General features: G+C 39.0%; 1 protein-coding gene across 4 annotated transcripts; it reads right to left on the bottom strand.

The window, feature by feature from the left end:
• Positions 1–712: 712 nt before the first annotated feature.
• Positions 713–17,547, bottom strand: SDF4 (stromal cell derived factor 4). 4 transcript variants are annotated; one of them, XM_080379746.1, is made up of 8 exons: positions 17,288–17,547; positions 16,511–16,564; positions 15,760–16,120; positions 9,150–9,286; positions 8,543–8,656; positions 4,842–5,000; positions 3,559–3,734; positions 713–2,045 (listed from the first exon to the last, which is right to left on the bottom strand). In XM_080379746.1, exons 3-8 carry the CDS (start codon positions 16,065–16,067, stop codon positions 1,869–1,871), a joined length of 1,071 nt encoding a protein of 356 aa, XP_080235872.1. In that variant the 5' UTR covers positions 16,068–16,120; positions 16,511–16,564; positions 17,288–17,547; the 3' UTR covers positions 713–1,868. The 4 variants fall into 4 exon arrangements, with proteins under 4 accessions (XP_080235872.1, XP_080235870.1, XP_080235873.1 ...); XM_080379744.1 differs by lacking the exon at positions 17,288–17,547 and adding an exon at positions 16,896–17,173; XM_080379747.1 differs by lacking the exon at positions 16,511–16,564.
• Between the last annotated feature and the right edge of the window lie 9 nt (positions 17,548–17,556).

The following is a 17,556-nucleotide window of genomic DNA, read 5'->3' as shown; positions in this document are numbered from 1 at the left end:
GCTGGTCCCCCGGCTCACAGAGCTGGTCGCCCGAGCTCTGCCGCGGCGGCTGCCTGGCTGACTTGTCTGCTCAAGTTGTATCTTAATAATTGGATTGCGCAAACAACTAGAATATAATACAAACGTGTAGTCAGGACATTTATACAATTATGAACTAATAATGCTAAAACCTTTGTCTTAACTAGCCTGCGAACAACCGAACTGTTTACACACAATTTTGTGTTAGTTAAGTGCAGGACATTATATATTTATGAAGCCTTAGAACAACAGCACAGCAAAACCTAGACCTTTTGTCAATCAATCTAAACCAATCACCTATGACTTCTGCTAAGCACCCTATTTTTAGAGACAGGATTTTGTTTTGAGCATCTCCAGATTCTAGCCATATTAAAATTTCACTAGCCTGCCGTCTTGGGGTGTTTGTACAGGGGCTGACTAACGTGGCAGACATTCTAAGCTCATTTAAACACAAGATTATTAACTGAATTTATCCCTCTCCAAGTCCTTTCAAAATTGCATTTTAGTTTGTCACCCCTCTGAAAAGCACTCACTGACAAACCTAAAACCAGCAACATTTCCAAAGCATGGAGAAAAATATTTAATGAAAAAGGGTATGTATATAAAAAGACTCTTGATACAAGGCATTTTACAAGAAAAAAAAAAGGGGGGGGAGGGAGGGGAATACTGAAACAGAAACAGACAGCAGCAATACTTGTATTTACATTATATTAAGAGAATAAATTTAATCAAATATAACATCTCACTTGGATTTTCAAGCAACCGTTCAGAAAGAGGGGTTTTTACAGTAAAGATGGAAGCAGAGTAAAAATAAATTTTCTATTTTAGACTGTAGTGGATATGACCCTTGTGTTGCAAGATGCTTTCAAAGATTACCCAAAAGCAAACTGATCATAAGGCTTCCCAAGTGTTGACTGTACATCGCTCTGGCAAAAGCAGTTTGCAAGCCAAGCCTGTGTATTTCCCCCCGCTTCATCATTCATGTGTTTGCCAGCATCATTGACTTGCAGAGGCAAGTAATTACACTAGTTTTAACAATGAATTTTCGTTAAGTAGTAATCATATACCTAGGTGAATCCTATTGCTCTGTCCAGCATCTTTGAGTCCACAAAGAAACCTTTCCCCATTGTTTCATTTTAGGAGGAAATTTGATTTTTTTTAAGACCTAAGCAATCTCCAGTCTCTCATGCTCCCAGTGCAGCTGCAAACAAAACCCCTGTCACACTATAACCCTTTTTCTTTTTAAAGTAGATGCAGAAGTTTTAGGTTGTTACCACAGCTCCTAAAGATGAAGGGAGAACTCAGGTTAAATTCTCAACAATACATAAGTAGGTTGAGATGCACTGAGAAAAATACTAGAAGATTAGCCAATCTGTCTACGTACGGATATTCTCATGAGGTCAGAACACACATATCTGAACGACAATCCCCTTTACAAAAGCCAACACCTTTCAGTGTCGTTTGTGATTTCCATGGATCAGCAGCTATGAGGGCAAAGAGAAGAGTTAAGTATTTGAGAAGCCTCCACCAAATATGGTTACCAAAAGCAACTGAATCTTCAGCTGGATTAACCGTACAAACCAGGGCGAACTGATGTAGTCCAGTATCTGCCTCGTTACTTTACAAGCCTTTTTCCCCTCATACCGAAGGCAACAGAGCTGCAGATCCTGTGTATGGACGGAAGGTTTTTTTAAGTCTAGGACAACACACTGTAGGCATGTAACACAGATAGCAGCAAAATAACTTTCTGTCTGTTTGGGGATTGGGGTTTTCTTTTGCTTTGTGGCCGTTTTTTTTTTTTTTTTTTGAAAGCAAGAAAGTGCTTCAGAGCTCTGGAAAAGCGAGCAGGATCAGAACTCCTCATGGACATTACGTGCGTAGTCCATAAGCTTGCTGCCCGTGAAGTATTCGCTATATTTCAGGATCTCCTCCAGCTCTAAGTGATGGTTTTGATTTTCATCTGCTACTGCTATCATTTGCTTTGCTTCATTTAGGGCGTTGTATTCATTCATAGGATCCATATATTCCTAAAACGAGTAAGAAAATTATTTTCAATCACTAAGCACACATTTCCACACATCAGAATTATGAGCCTTAGCTCTATGTAAGCATCAGCAATTATGAGAGCAACATAAGCCACCCCAGAGTGAACATAACTCATCTGCTAACACCTTCTTCCATCTTTTTAACAGGCTTACATCTATCCCCTAACTATTTTTCCATTCGCTGCTTCCCTGGCTGTTCTAACAGAAATCCAGATTTTCCCAGCGTATGCCAGTGTCTACAATAAAAATATTTTTTGACATTTTGGTTGAAAACTAAACTCACTATCAAATCTTGTGAAGATGTATCAATTCAAAAGTGGGCCACTATCGATCGATATGACCTGAATTTTCTGGTTTCTGGAGATAATCTTTTAGAACATGTTCAATTCAGAACTTTCTTGTTCCATTTTAAACCACCAAGCAGACATTACAGAGGTCAGAAGTCTCAGAAACGAAGCATTTTGCTCTTTTACCTAACCTGAAACAGATTAAAAGCTTTCAAGCTTTTCTAGCTTTCATCTCAGTAAAAAGGCTATTAATGTTACCTATGTAACAGTACAATTGTTTATCCATACTACCGCTATCGTTCGTACCCACGTATTTGCATACTGAAGTTGGGAAATTCAACATTCCCCCTATGTCAGGGAAAAGGCCAACGTTTTATAAGTTCCCCTTTCACACTGCCTATGCTGCAGTTTGAATTCTGTTAGTCAAAAGTATATTCTTGCATCCAGAAAGGAAAAAAAACAAAGCTGAAAGTGAGCCATGAGCCTCCTCCGCTGGCTGCAAAACTGCCACAACTATAGGGTAAAAGTACTTCGTATTGTTTGGTAGACTATTCTGCAGACAGAATAACTGAAAGAAAGCAACTTCTTCTAGTTTACTAGAAAGAAGTAAACTAGAAAGTTTACTTCTGCTAATCAAATTCTAAAAAGGCCACAAACCCACACTTGAAAAAAATAATTGGGTTTTGGGAGAAAAAAAAAAGAAAAAAAAAGAAAAAGAGAAACACACCGAAAGACAAGAGATCTCTGCTATTTTCTAGGCTACTGGGGCCCCAGGGTTTGTGGGTTCTCGTGGGTTTTGGTTCATTTTTGGGTGGTTTTGTTATTTTGTTATTTTTATTTTTTTTTTTTAATGAATATAGGTTGCCAGTTACTCCATTTGCAACTAAGTATGACTCATTCTCCCAATAATCTGTGCACCTAATGAAGTCTGTGACACGCTTTCAAGCACTCCATATCCATACATTTATGTGACAAAACCCTAAAAGCACACCTGTGAATACTCCTCCTCCTCTTTAACAAAACACCTAACAACACTATCTGTAAGCAGTATTGAGCAATACTATAACCCACAGTTTTGTAAAGCAGACCCACACACCATACTGTTAATTCAAATATTTTTGGACTTCATTGTGCCTAAAGCAATTTCAATCTTGTGTTTAAAAATCAACTACTAGTTTTAAAATCACTAGAACTATCTGAAGACTTACCTCCAGCTCTTCCATTGTGACAATACCATCATGGTTAGCATCAATGACCTCCTCAAATTCCTTCCTTCTGTCTTTTACCCAGTCGTCATCAATATCTTGAGCTTGCTGGTTCTCTACAGTACCAACAGGTAATGAAATGAACTCTGAAAGGGTAAGTTTCTTATCTCCATCTTGATCTACAACAGAAGCACACAGTACCTGAAGATTATCTGCTTAATGCCCATTAAAAATGAGAAATTCCTTCAAGTCAGAGATGTCACTGGTACAGTCTGCCTGGTTTCAGCAGTCTACATGACTCCAGCAGAAAATAACTGTTACTGTTTATATCTTTCGTTAGCCAAAAACTCTGTATTCAGGTATACACACAATGTTTTAGAAGGCTAAAAAACATCACTTATCAATATACTAAAAAAAAAAAAAAAAAAACAAAACACAAGAGTTTTTCTGGACCTGAAGGACAGACCAGATGGCAAGCTGAGCCTTTTTTTTTTTTTCCTGATTGAAAAAAGAAACAATCTACTGCAACAGCCATTTTCCTACATCTGTATCCAGTCTCCGCTTGTATTAGCGATGAGGTAATGCATCATGTACTCAAGTATCACTGGAAACTCTTCATATTTATTAAGCTAACAACCAGCAAAGTCACAGTTTGTTTTGTTTGTTTTTTTTTTAAACCAGGTGTTCTAGCAGTTTTCAATATGCATCATTATTGACTCACAGAAGAAAAAACATGTGTGCCAATACATATGAAATTTTTTTTAAAAAATAATTATTTAGAAACCTCAACCATTTACTTCCACTTTCATGACTGTACGTCATGACTCTCACATGGTTGCTGTACTGGGGAAGTACAAAGCAATTAATGTCCTCCTCATGGAACATTCACATCAATATATTTTATAGTATTTGATTATTCATCAAACCTTTCCTACTTTTGCTACAGTAACCCTACAATGCAGTAGCACTTCAGTGAGCTACTTCACTGTCAGCTGATCTTCTTCATATGAAGTACTGAGAATATCCTTCTAACATATAATGTCATGCTGTTCTTTTAACAGCCAGAGACTAAATATAGTTTTGAGACACACAGACAACTCCACAGAGACGCCAGCATTTGTGCTAAATTTCTTTTTCCTACTCATCACATTAGAATATGTGTAGAACAGAGCAAATAAGATGTGCCAAAATTTTGTATTGACCCGTGACAGGGCAACAACGTAAGTTTACCCAATAAAATGGGACAAGCAAACAACTCCCAAGAAATGTGTTCTACAATTGCATACCCAAATCTCGGATGATTTCTTTCACCATGAACTTCAGCATTCCTCTACTATGCTCTGGATGAAGAAAAGACAAGAATTCTTCTTCATTCAACAACAGATCAGGAGGTGGGTTGTCAGCTTGGTACCACCGATCCTTCAGGTTATCTAAAACTTCCTGTGCTAGAAATTTAAGAAAAAGATGTAAGCTATCATGTTCAAACTATTTAAAGTTCTTAAAAAATATGTACCTTTCCCTGTTACTCAACTGTTTAAACAAGGATGACCTATGGAACAATTAATTTTACAGTTCAACTCTTGGGGAAAGTGAGTGCTGAGGGAAAACAAAGTGCAATTAGTTTTGTCTAGTCTATGCTGAAACACTAGGAAAGATCCTTTAAACAAACAACGGAAACTGAAATTAGGAGATTAAAATAAAGACTTTGCTACACCTGCATTGAAACTTCAACATCTCAAGTGAAAACTATTGTCCTACCAGTATTGTTAGCTGGTTCTGGTAGGTGGTATGAATAATCCAGCTTTGTTCAGTGCTAGTTCACCTTTCTTATTTTCGTATTTTGAAGCCCACTACCAACAGCTCTTTCACCTGCCTGAATACCAGCAGTACCTGCTGAAAAAAAAAAAAATCTTTGTTTTCTACTTTGCCAGCCCTGTGCATTGAAAGAACCAAAACACTCTTCAACTTCAAAATATTCTTCAGATTCACTATCTCTGTGTATCGCAGTTGTGACACCACACACCTAATTAATATCTACAAGAATGGAAGAGGTCAACCAATTCTTTTCCTACCCAAATAATAACCATAGAACAAACCCCTTAACATTTAGCATGTTTTCTTCTATGAAGAGATAACATGACTACCATTAAATCTAGAAAGATGCTTTTCATCTGTGAAGCACCGCTGCACCAGTGCTTTGGCTAACAGCACCACAGAGGTTTACTCTACTCCACAGCACCTGTAAAGCGCCCACTTTGCCGATACAGTGGTTCCAAGCATGGATCAAAAGGGGCACATTTTACTACCTCATTGTTACAATATTCAGCTTTTGGCATTTCTTAACACAACATTATCTAAACCAAAACCAGCTGTACTATCGTTTGGAAATCTTTTTAGGTACATTCAAGCTCACAGGTTTTAAATTAACAAAATGATACAAGGATCTACCACAAATTTTGAGTTATGTATACCACACCAGCCACACCACAATTCCAGATAGCACCCTCACCCTTCAGAAAACTACATATGAATTAAGCTTAAGAACTGTATTAAAACAAGATTATAAAAAAGAAAAATCAAAGCCTACTTTTTACAGCAGTCAATAAAACATTTCAAAGTATCTAACTGAAAAAGCAGTATAAGCAAAGTCATAAAGTAGAGGACTAAGCTATGAAGAGTCTTGTGCCCTGCCTCTGCTCTTCCCTTCTTCCATCACCCTATCAAAGGCTCAGAATTCAAAAGAATCACCTACCCAGAGAGAACTTATACCCTTAGACTCAGATACATCACCTGGTATTTCAGCCTAAAAATGTGATTTATTGAAACTACGAGAGATTTAAGACTATAACTCCACAAAAGAAAGTTTGGAAACATCCAGAACAGATGCGAAGCTAAGCACCAAGAAACATATTTAGTTTTCAGTTACTTAAGGATACAAGTACTTAGTACTCTTTTTAGCTACTTTGCCTATTCTAAATGAGAAAGCATTCCAACTTCAGACCTAAGCCCTGCATTACGTTTTAGTTATCATAATAATTCAATAAAGGGAAATATTTTTACTGCAAGGAGAAAACACAAGTTGAAGTACATGTGTACTAACAAATACATCAGCTCCAAAGTCACTTTACATTTCCACTTCTTTCACTTCATCTTATACCATGTAGACAAACACTTCTGAAGTGCTGAATTTTTCCTAAATTTAATGGAGAATCATAATTTGTGCATGAGTTTCCACTAAAACCATGCATCTGATTTGAAGAAAAAACTATCCTGCAACACACAACGTGAATACTGCATACTTAATGGTCCTGAACATAACCAAGAAGGAAAAATACAGAGTATTCTTTTTCTGGTGTGAGGGTTTTCTACATGACACACTGGAAAAACTACTGTCTGTAGCACACCCTGCTATCTGCAAAACACACCAACACACACAAATCTGAAGCACTGGCTTTTCTCAAGTTTTAAAAACATTCTGAAAGTCTATAAAGTCTTTAGATAAACTTTTTTTTAAATTTAAATTTAATAAACTGCATGCTTTGGTTGCTGAGTTACAAGGGGGGTGGGGGCAGAAAAAAACCTCAGTCACATCTACATTTTTTAACTGCAGCTAGCAGTTAAAATTTAAGTCTTCGGTGAATGTTTTTTTTTATGAAGGGTAAAGAAATTCTTCAGAGTTTTAATATGAATCTTAGGGCAGTTTGTAAATAGCAAGTTTTACTCATATCAAGGACACAAGTATTAACACAGAATAATCAAATCACTTGCTTAGTCTTCCAGTGTAGCCAACCCCAAATGTTAGAAGTCACAAGTCTATCTCCCTTTGCCTACTATTATTAGTCTTAAATGAAACTCAGCTGTCAGCAATCAGTATGAAACTTATCTGCATAAATTAAGTCATGTCTCTAGTTTTGGCCAAACTGTAGTGTGCTGCGCAAAACTCAGAACATGCCTTAAGATCCACACATTCCATTATTATTATATGGACTGAAAGAGAGTATTTTTACACTGCACTAGAGAATGAAAATAAGTTTTGCTTATCGTCCTCAGGAAGCTGTAGATAACTAATCTGATTTTCCCAAACAAGGCTTGTTACCTAGGTAGAACAATGACTATGTACACACTTCCCTTATTCAGCAAATCTTTTATCTGATGAGCATTCCTGTAAACGTAGTTGACCACACTGCCATAGAACATGCAACACAGGTGTTTTCCCTGCCATAAAATTCAAAAGGTCATTTGCATTTTAGATGCTTTTTGATAAATGGAGAATATAACATAACTCACTTTTAAATTACTAATTCCTGCAAGGAAAGGCTAAGGCTTCTTGTTTTACTTAACAGTAAATTTTAACACTTCTAGATGGGGGGAGTGGGGAGATTACCTTTGAGAAGAGTTCCCATGTTTATACCAAGCCAGATTCAAATGGAAGTTTCAAAAGTAATAAGGAAGAAACGATCAATCTCTTCCTAGAGAACTCAGATGAAACACGAAATGATTCTTAGGCAACCTTCTGCTATCAACTGCTCTGCAGTGCCTAAGCACGTACCTACATATAAACACAGCGCTGCTCAGTAGCGCATACACTCCTCCACAATTTTAGTAACAGGAACTGTACGTAGCAGCTCCCTTTCACATGGAGCACCAGGGACCTGGTTATTAGGGGACCCCTATTAACAATGCAACAGTCCACAGCACAACACAGGTCTGACAAATTTTAGCAGACTGTTAAACATAAATAACTGAAAACTACTCAAATAGTAACAAACAACCAAGTTTTTTCAGTGTTAAATATTTACATCACGAGTGTTGGGAAGGCAGATTTGAGTTGGAAAGAAATCTAGTGTTTGTTTTATGACTTACGTTCTACATTTGTGCAGAAGCAGAACAACATCTAAAACATTCATCTTTCATTAAGTACAGTTTTGGTACTCTGGTTTTAGGAAAGTAAAAGAAAAGCTGACACACATCAATGGGCCGCACTTACTTTCTTCATCTATTTTCAACTCTTCGTTGTTTTTTATCTTCTCTGCAATCTCTTTTTCATTAAATCCCTTACTTGCCAAAAATTTAATTCTATATTCATCCCAGGACACATGGCCTGTAAGAAAGAACCATATCTCAGACACCACATAGTATGCTTAAATGACAAATTTTGGTTTCATTACTTAAAACAATCTGTGGTAAAACCTTTTGGTTCACCAGCATGGCCATCACGCTAAGCTTTATGAATCGCAACATGAAAGCTATCACCTGATTCACTTTTATGTTTCTTTAGACCAGACAGGCCCTGTGAAAATAACCTGTTTATGTCACTGTCCTCACCCCATCCCTGGCTCAGCCACTTAACTTCTTATCATTTCCTATGACCGCAAGTGAAATAACACAGCGGTCAACACGGGACTACAACGCTGACTGGAGCACCTTACTTCCTTGCTCTATTGTCTTCTGTACGGATCAAAACAGTTGTGATTACACGCAGTCCGAAGGAAGTTAGATTTCTGTCACAGCACATCTGAAGAGCAGTCAGCAGGTCTGGCTACTAACAACTGACACATGATATCACCAGGAGATGAAAGAATCATTCATCTTACCATCACCATCAGGGTCCACAGCTCGGAAGTGCATTTTATTCTCTTCCACAGCTTCCTGGAAATGTTCATCTGTCTTTTCCATGATCCAGCGTTGCATCTCTTTCGCACCTATCTTTTTATCGTTATTTATATCCACTCTATGGATGAATAGCAAGCAAGATTTAGATTTGGAGATTAGGGGGAGGTGGTATATATTTTATTCTAATTACTTTAATCAACAATAACAAACAGACTGCTACAGAAAAGAGTGTATTTATAACCCCTTCTCAGAAGTTGTACATTCTTCCAATTACAAGAGTAAACAAGTAGGAATTTAGCCACTTATTTCATAATTTAATTTAACTAAAACATCTAGGTGAAAATCCAGCCATACTTCATTTTGCTGTAAGTTAACCCATTTCAGTATTATGCTTTTGAGTAAAATTTTGAAGTAGAGGAAACCACAAACAGATCACTCATGGCATATTAGCTCATTCCCTATTGGTTCAGACTTGTCAACTGCCAGCTGCTGCAGACTGTCACTGCTTTAAAAAATTTCTTCTCTCACATTCTCTCAAGCCACTAACTCCCTCTCAATGTATCTTCTCAAGTTCTTTTTACCTTTATCTTCCAAGATCTCTAAAGTTTACTGATGAGCTGCCTCCCTGTGTCTGCTTAGATCACATCACAACTGTCATGACCATTAAAAACAATGAAAATATAACGTGAATAACCTTGGTGCAAGGACTGTCAAACTACTTGATACTCTGACTGTAGCACTTGTAAGTGGGGAAAAAACCCCAAACAAACCAAGTTTCCTTTATTGTACCTAGATCTCCGATAACACATCACAGCTGATAGTTTTTAATTCTTAACACATTTGAAATTTCTGCCCATACATTTGTTCACCATTAGGTTTCTGAGTTATCAGGCTCACTTTGCTTTGTCAAAGGATACGCTTGTGCTCAGTGCTATCGAGCTACAGAACTAAACTTTTTTCTACCTAAATTTATCAGTAAGCATCCAATCTGACAATCCACAATTCTCCTTAAGGTATTACCAATACTGCTTTATCATATTAAGATACACTGCCATACCATCCATTTCATTAACGCCTATTTCATTAAGAAGTTGTTAATGTAAAAGTTACAGTTGAAGAACAAATACAAAAACAGTAACATGCCACTTTAAGGCTTTTTTGAGCATATCATTAAGTATTTCTTCAAAAAAGATGTAACTATTTAAAACTGAAAAAACTAACATTCAGGAGGCAAGATGTTATTTAAAGCATACCAAAACCACTCTTGTTCAATTAAAAAAAAACAAACAACAAAAAACAAACAAAAAACCCAACACAACAAAAAAACCCCAACAGCTAAACTCTGGCTTTTTTAGCAGTTTGTTATCACCATCTTAACAGTACTGAAGTGTCATCATTGAAACTCAAGTTATTAGATACGAGATTTGCCTTTAAATGTCAACTAAATATTAAAAGCTTAAGCCAAATAGCAACCCTAACACCTAATCTTCTGCAACACTTAGCTCTATTAATAAATGTACTATTAGTAATTTTAAAAATTGTATCACGTCTCTCCACATCTATATGCACAGGCTCAGTATTAGCAACTTTTCAGTAGCAACGAAGAGACCAGTAAAATGGTCGCATTCTGCTCGCGCCACTTTGCACTTACTAGGTGAACAAATGTGGGTTTTGATCCGGAATAGGTACTACCGGAAGTGAGACAGGAAACCAAAGCATCTTCCCCTCAACATTTAACATGCTAGTTTCCTCACATCAAAGCTATAATATAACTTACTTCTTCCAAGCTGTACTTGCCATTTAAATCACATTGTAGCCAGGGAGAAAGGTAACAAATCCCATTTACTGGTGTTCTAACTCAGGAGTAGCCCTTTGTTCTATTACCACAGTGCACAAGAAGCCTCCAACGACTCAGATTTTCATGAACTAGCAGACACTGACTGTACAAGGTGAGCCGAAATCCTTTCAGGGTCCATAAACAGCACTTCTGCTTTTGAGGAGTATTTACAACTGCATGAAGTATCAGATATGATCCTGCTGTGAGGTTACCATCTAAGGCAATAAAAACAAGAGACTATCCATGCTTCCTTCGGTAACTACCTCACTCAGAATGGACTGCTTGAAAACATTCCTGCTAATACCGACAAGATTAGATCACTACCTGTTGCTGAACAACTTAATACTGGTAAGTCAGGGATAACTGATTCTATAACATGGTGATGGGCAACCAGTTTTCTGAGGCAGACAGGTCAGAACACTCAAAAGATGTTAGGGAAGAGCAGTACATTCTAATGAACCCTTTAAAAAAATTACTGAAGAACAAGTACTGCCAAGGAAGAATTTAAATTCAAGAAAACAAGACGAATCCAAGGAAGAACATCATCCCAGATTACAACTTTGCTCAAACCTTCCTTGGCAATCTGTACAGAAATCTCATGACAATTTCTCAAACTTCATGTCTTCAGCTCCAAATAAAAACCCGAATGAAAAGCAAAAGAACTTGATTGCTCTTTTCCTACAAGAGAGCGCTATCTCAAATTTGTAAAAACATAGGTATATGATGTGCTACTTCCCGAATTGACAGCAAAGAAAGTTTTTGTAAAAGCAGGGACTACTGTTACCATAAACTTGAATTAAAAAACAGACTACAGAGAGCAATTTATCTCATTACTTGTCTCATTCCAAAGACAATTATAGATAAACCACAGCCCAGACAGTGGCTGATGCAACATGATAAATACCATTAGTATTAATACATTTCAGTAATGGGCAGCATCAGACATAACAGCTCCTTATAATGCCTAAGTACAGGGTTAACACTTCACTGACTAGTCAAACTATATTTCATTATTCACAGCCAGAATGTTAATACTAACTTTGAGTAAGAAAAAAGCAAGTATGCTACTCCGTAGGATAATTCTAAACCTGTCCTTAACAAAACCCTATAGTAAGGGCTGCATTGAATATCGAAGTCAAGCCTGTAAGAACAGGTTTTAAATACTTCAGCCCAGTTTCTGAACCACAAGCCATTAAAAATCAGGTTTTTGTGGCCAGCTCTCAAAAGGTCCACATATGAAAGCATTATCAATGAATATTGGCCATTCAGGTTTTCCGGTTCCTAAATGCCAACACCAAAATTCTGCCGGAGGGACTGGGGGGGGAGCAGGAAGGCAGTGTTCTTACCTAAAGGTCTAAAGATAATCATTTCCTTGAGCACCTAATGCATACCACTTTAAAGTTGGTTTCTGTTTCATCCAAATAATGAAAAGCAGATCCAGAAAATAATTTTTAATAACAGAAACCAAAGCAAAGCTCTGCTTTACATGGTAGAGGATACGCAAAATTTATCAACGTATATTTAAATGTACCGGTTTGGAAAAAACACAAATCAAGGTGCACACACTACTAAAAACCTTCCAGTAGCATACAGCATAAATACTTTTTTCACTGAATAATACAGATCTGTACTCTAAACCAAAGATATAAAAATGGGAAAGCTTAAAATGTCCCCTCTCCTCATTCTTTATTCTACCTGCTATTGTCCAACATTGGCTGTCGTTGCTGGCACCTTCCCACTATAGATACAATGCATACCAGTAGAAATTAATACTGTTTTAGGCTACGAGACAAACCTCAAATTAAGAAAGGCTGCACGGATCCTGCCAAAACCGCTCCCTCTGCGCAGTCTGAACACAGAACACAGTCACAGCTGCAAAGTCTGAGAGCACTACCCTTGCAAGCACTGTGGGATTCAGAACAAGTTCTGCTTTGGGAAAGGGCAAGTTCATGACTTTTAAACAATGGGAAAAAAGGAAACCAAAAAGCTCGGCACGTGGTAGTATTTAACATAAGGCGTATTTAAACCTGTAACCTGACGAACAACCATCAAGGTAAGGCACTCGGCTAACACAAAGATTTTAATTTTTAAATCACAACTAGGGCTGCGGCTAAGTAGCTGAAAACATCAGCAAAATTCAAATGCTAGAAGAATTTCAAACTCACAGAGGTAAAGTCCACCATAAAAGCACTGACAGAAAGCCACACATATTACATTCTTTCGTACTTGAATTTATCAGTTTTGTTCAGTACATGTAATTTTAGAAGACAACTGACCCTTAGAAGCAAAGCTCACCAAACTGAATTCTAGTACCCAATGCTACTGATTAGTGAAATCAGCGTCACCGCAAACACACTTGATTGCTTTCAATACCCTTTCTCCTTCCCTCCTATGGACACCCACCTACACAAGCTGAACTACACCACACAGAAAAATAACAGAAAATCTATAGATTCCAGGCTAATTTAAACTATTTAAATGGAGACTACAGCAAATATAAGCTTTTGACAATTATGAGAAGAAGAACGGATGTCAAGTAAGCCCCTCTCACAGACTTTCTTGACCTGAAGGTACCTGGAACACTTACCCTTGGCAGGGAACGAAGGCTGAAAAGATAAACAGGATTTTCTGCACCATGCCCCAGTTTTACAGGGCAAAGTAGAAGTACTGGTTAGCTTGTAAAAAAACACTTCTGTAGACAAGTAAGGCATATCCTCCCCATGAAGAGTGACTTTGAAAACTAAAACATAGAATTATGAAATGCCACTTGTTCTTTCAGACACATATAGCTTGCCTGCCTAGAAAGCCACAGTTTGGGAAGCTTTGCTTCTGTGGTTCAACTTTATTTTTAATAATTCTATTAGCCAATAATATATGCTTTGAATTGACTATATCACACTGGCATGCTGTAGAATCTCAGCTTTCATAAGCTAAAAAACATGTGTGTTTTCTTTATGTCTTCAAAGAAAATATTTCCAAAATATCTGGAAGCCTGCGACTTACTAGGTTTTCACAGAAGTTCACAGTAATTCTCTTTTCACTCGGCCTTTACGAGTACATCTAGAAAGCAAAGCCCTTCGAATGCTGTCCTACATTTCTAATCTGATCATCTGATGAAATGTAATTTTAAGTATCTGAGTGAAGCTGATCTTGAATCCAATTGCTTTAAGTTTCCCGAGAGAACCACTTTCATAACAAATAGGCAGAAATGAACAGAGCCTGCAGCTTGCGAATGACAATTCACTAACCAACAGTCAAATGTTTCCAGTACGTACATAGCAATGAAGATGAAACCTTCTAAGCACCATCTTAATACTTGTATATATCCTACCAATGACGCAAGTGGTCTGACCAGCAGACAGTAATAAAGGATTCTACTCTAAATGAAAAAGGCACACTTGCCTATTTGCTTTAGCTACCTTTACTCAAGAGAACACCAGAAAAAAAAATAATAAAAGCCAATATTATTATTGATATTCCTTCCCTGTTAATGAAGTTTGCAGAAAAAAAAAAAAAGCAGCTCTGTTAAGCATTCTCACTTTATCTCAGGTATATGAGCATCCCCACACTATCATCAGCATTAAAAGCACCAATGTAATTTAAGTTTCTGGTCTAGTAAAATTAATCCTCTATTGCAAAAATGCAAATAAAGCAAATTCTACCACCTAGCTTCTAAAAGTTGGCACTGATTTTGAGTTCCATTTCCATTACATTCACTGATCTCCAAACATCTGACAGTTTGTTAGCTGACATAAAACATATCTAGCACAAGTGCTTCATAAAAGGAAAAATGCTTTAATGTCTATAACTAAAGTTAGAATCTTTATACCGAGCTAGACGAAATTTTCAAAAAGGCTACAAAAGAAAAATTTAATGTTTCTGTTCTCGTGTTTCATTCTCCCTCTTTTCTTTTTCTAAATTCTGAGGAACTAAATGCTTTGTCAATGGCACTGCTAACTTAATGAAGAAAGCTGACAAGTTCTGAATTCTTGGTATGCATAGTGAGGCATAGCTATTTTTAAGCTTGACGCATTTCATGCAAAACATATTTTAGACACCTCACATCTACTAGAAAGTTTTATGAACAGAAAACAACTGTTAGTTTACCACAATCTTATCCTGTTGTTTATCTGTCCCTTTTCTTCCTTTCTACTTTTACTACTGTCTTTTCAGTGGTTTTCCTCTGCAGTTATTTGCAGAAGTCGCAACAGAAACAAAACCAAGATCCATAGGAATATGAGACCAAGCAATAAATAAGATGCTTAGATTGCAAATTGAAACCAAACTTATAGTAAAGCCATAGAGCATATTACTGCTTGAACAAGACTGCAACAAACTCCCACCCTCCCAATTCATTGATTGTATGGTATCCTACGACCAAGGACTAATTCCTTGATCTAAAATGAAAGTGTAATTGATTATTCATTGAGCCAGGAAACCAGGAAAAAGTATTATTTCCATATTTGAGGAGGTTACATAGGTTTTTTCACATAGAAACAGTATATTTTGTCAGAAATTTTACCAGACCACAGCATCAATCCTGTATACTGATCATGACTATCAACACATACTTGTGTAAACCATTCTCAGGAGTGAGAAGACATGTTCATACCTCATTAACACAAACACAGCACTTAAGAGTACGATGCTTTCCCCCTCATCCCTGCAATTTTTAAGTATTACAGAAAAATTTGCAAAATTCGCTCTGATGATCAGAGGAGGCTGCAGTGTTCTTGGCAATGTATGCAACTTACTTTGAAAAGATGACCATGAGCTTCTTCCTATTCTTTCTGGGTTCTGAATCTTCCTCAAACTCCTCCATCTCTTTTCCTAGAAAAACTTCTTGATGAAATTCTTTGTTAAGATGTCCATCCATCTCCATTTTGACCCCATTCAAGTGATCAGGGGGCAAGATCTCATTCTCATCTTTGCTGTCAGCTAGCTTTTCTTTGAGGGCTGAATTATTTGCAGGCCTTGCATAAACATCCATTAGAAGAAATACAAACAGAAGGGACAAATACAGAGATCCCAAACTGCAGAGAAAGGCCTGTCTTGACATCATCTTTTCCTTTTTGTTCAAAATATTGGCTAATTACTGGGAATGGATTAAGTGATCTAAAAAGGAAAAAAACACATGCAAATTAAACTCGAGAACATAGTCACCTGAAACTTAGAAGAAGCTACGCACATGCATTTGCTGTGAAAGAATAAAAAGGCCTATTAAATGGTAAATATATGACAGGAAATAATCTCCAATTTGTTTTCACTCTGCACAACTGTAACCTCCTCCGACTGTGGAAGGTAACAGCCTTGAAATGGCCTAGTTCTGCTCAGAAAACTGTCCTCAGGCATTATGGCATGAGCAGACCTGACAAGTGGAACCCAACCATTTACTGAGAAGTCAAGGCAGCACACGAAGCACCTGCTGGCTGCTGGTGCAGCCCCGGTGCAGCATCCCTGCGCTTCCCAATCTGCAGGAACAACCGCCACAGCACAAGAGTTTACCTTAGATCTCAACGCGCCACCTCTTTAGGAAGGCTGAAAGACGTGAAGGTCCTTCTGGAAAGAGGTGACGGAGGGAAAATACGGTTACAAAGGCCACCCCAGAGAGCGGAGCTGCGAGCACACAGGGAGAAGCCGGCGGGAAAAGCAGCCCCCGGGCGGACCCTCAGGACCTGCCCGCTGGTGCCTGGAAACCGGTGCCACACAGGAGCCGGCAGGCCGCAGGGGCCAGGGCAAAGGAGCCCAGCCCCACAGACGGAGCCCAGCGGGCACGCACCGAGCGGCGAACCCTCCGCCGGAGGGCGGCAGCGCGGCCCCGGCTGCCTTGCCCGCCTCCAAGGGCGGCGCCGGTGCCCACCCCGCTGCCGGAGGAGCCACACGCACTCACCGAGAGCTCCGGGACGCTGCCCGGTAGGAGCGGGGGGCGCAGCCTCCGAGCACGGCGGCAGCCCGCGGGGAGGCCGCTCTCCCCCTCGCCCCGCTGCCTGGGCGGGCGGCGGCGGCACCTCACGGAAGGACGTCAGCCGGAGCGCGGCCCCGCCGCCCGTTCCCGGGCCCGACGCTGGGGCGGAGGCAGCGGAGAGCGCGCGCGCTACGTACAAGCGTCGTCAACGTGCGTGAGGGGCGGGCAGCGGCCATCTTGGAGTAGGGCAGCGGCCATTTTCCCCTCACAGCAGGCCCCCCCCCCCGGTCCGGGCGAGCTGCTACGGGCTGAAAACGGAAGGCGGAACTCCCCGGTGCTAAAAATTTGAATGGGGTCGCTCACGTGCTCATTCTTACCTCAGTTAGTAATAAAGCAGACCTCCTCCAAGCGTGACGGAACTGTCAGGAAACCTGCTTACAAGTACATCTCCAGTTTTGTGCTTATCGCTTACCTATTTTTCTTAGGAGCCCTTAAAATACAGCCTTTTGTACGTAACACACCGCTAGCAATCCTTAAACTGGCTAGCTAACACCGCTACTTTCACAAGACTACGTGCTCCGCTAGGCCACAACACAGCAGCACCGCCACGCACCAAAGCTGCCATCAGGGCTGGCAACACAGCCAG

Source organism: Falco punctatus (genome assembly GCF_963210335.1).
Source record: "Falco punctatus genome assembly, chromosome: 3".
NCBI lineage: Eukaryota > Metazoa > Chordata > Aves > Falconiformes > Falconidae > Falco > Falco punctatus.
Note: the sequence above shows the minus strand (reverse complement) of the source record. Positions and strands in the feature narration are given on the sequence as shown.

Excerpts from the sequence above, each read along its gene's own strand:
- SDF4 (XM_080379746.1), bottom strand. The coding sequence starts at position 16,067 with ATGATGTCAAGACAGGCCTTTCTCTGCAGTTTGGGATCTCTGTATTTG. Across the intron at positions 8,657-9,149 it reads TGTGGACCCTGATGGTGATG|GCCATGTGTCCTGGGATGAA; the intron begins GTAAGATGAATG and ends TCTTTCTTACAG. Across the intron at positions 5,001-8,542 it reads GTTGAAAATAGATGAAGAAA|CACAGGAAGTTTTAGATAAC; the intron begins GTAAGTGCGGCC and ends TTAAATTTCTAG.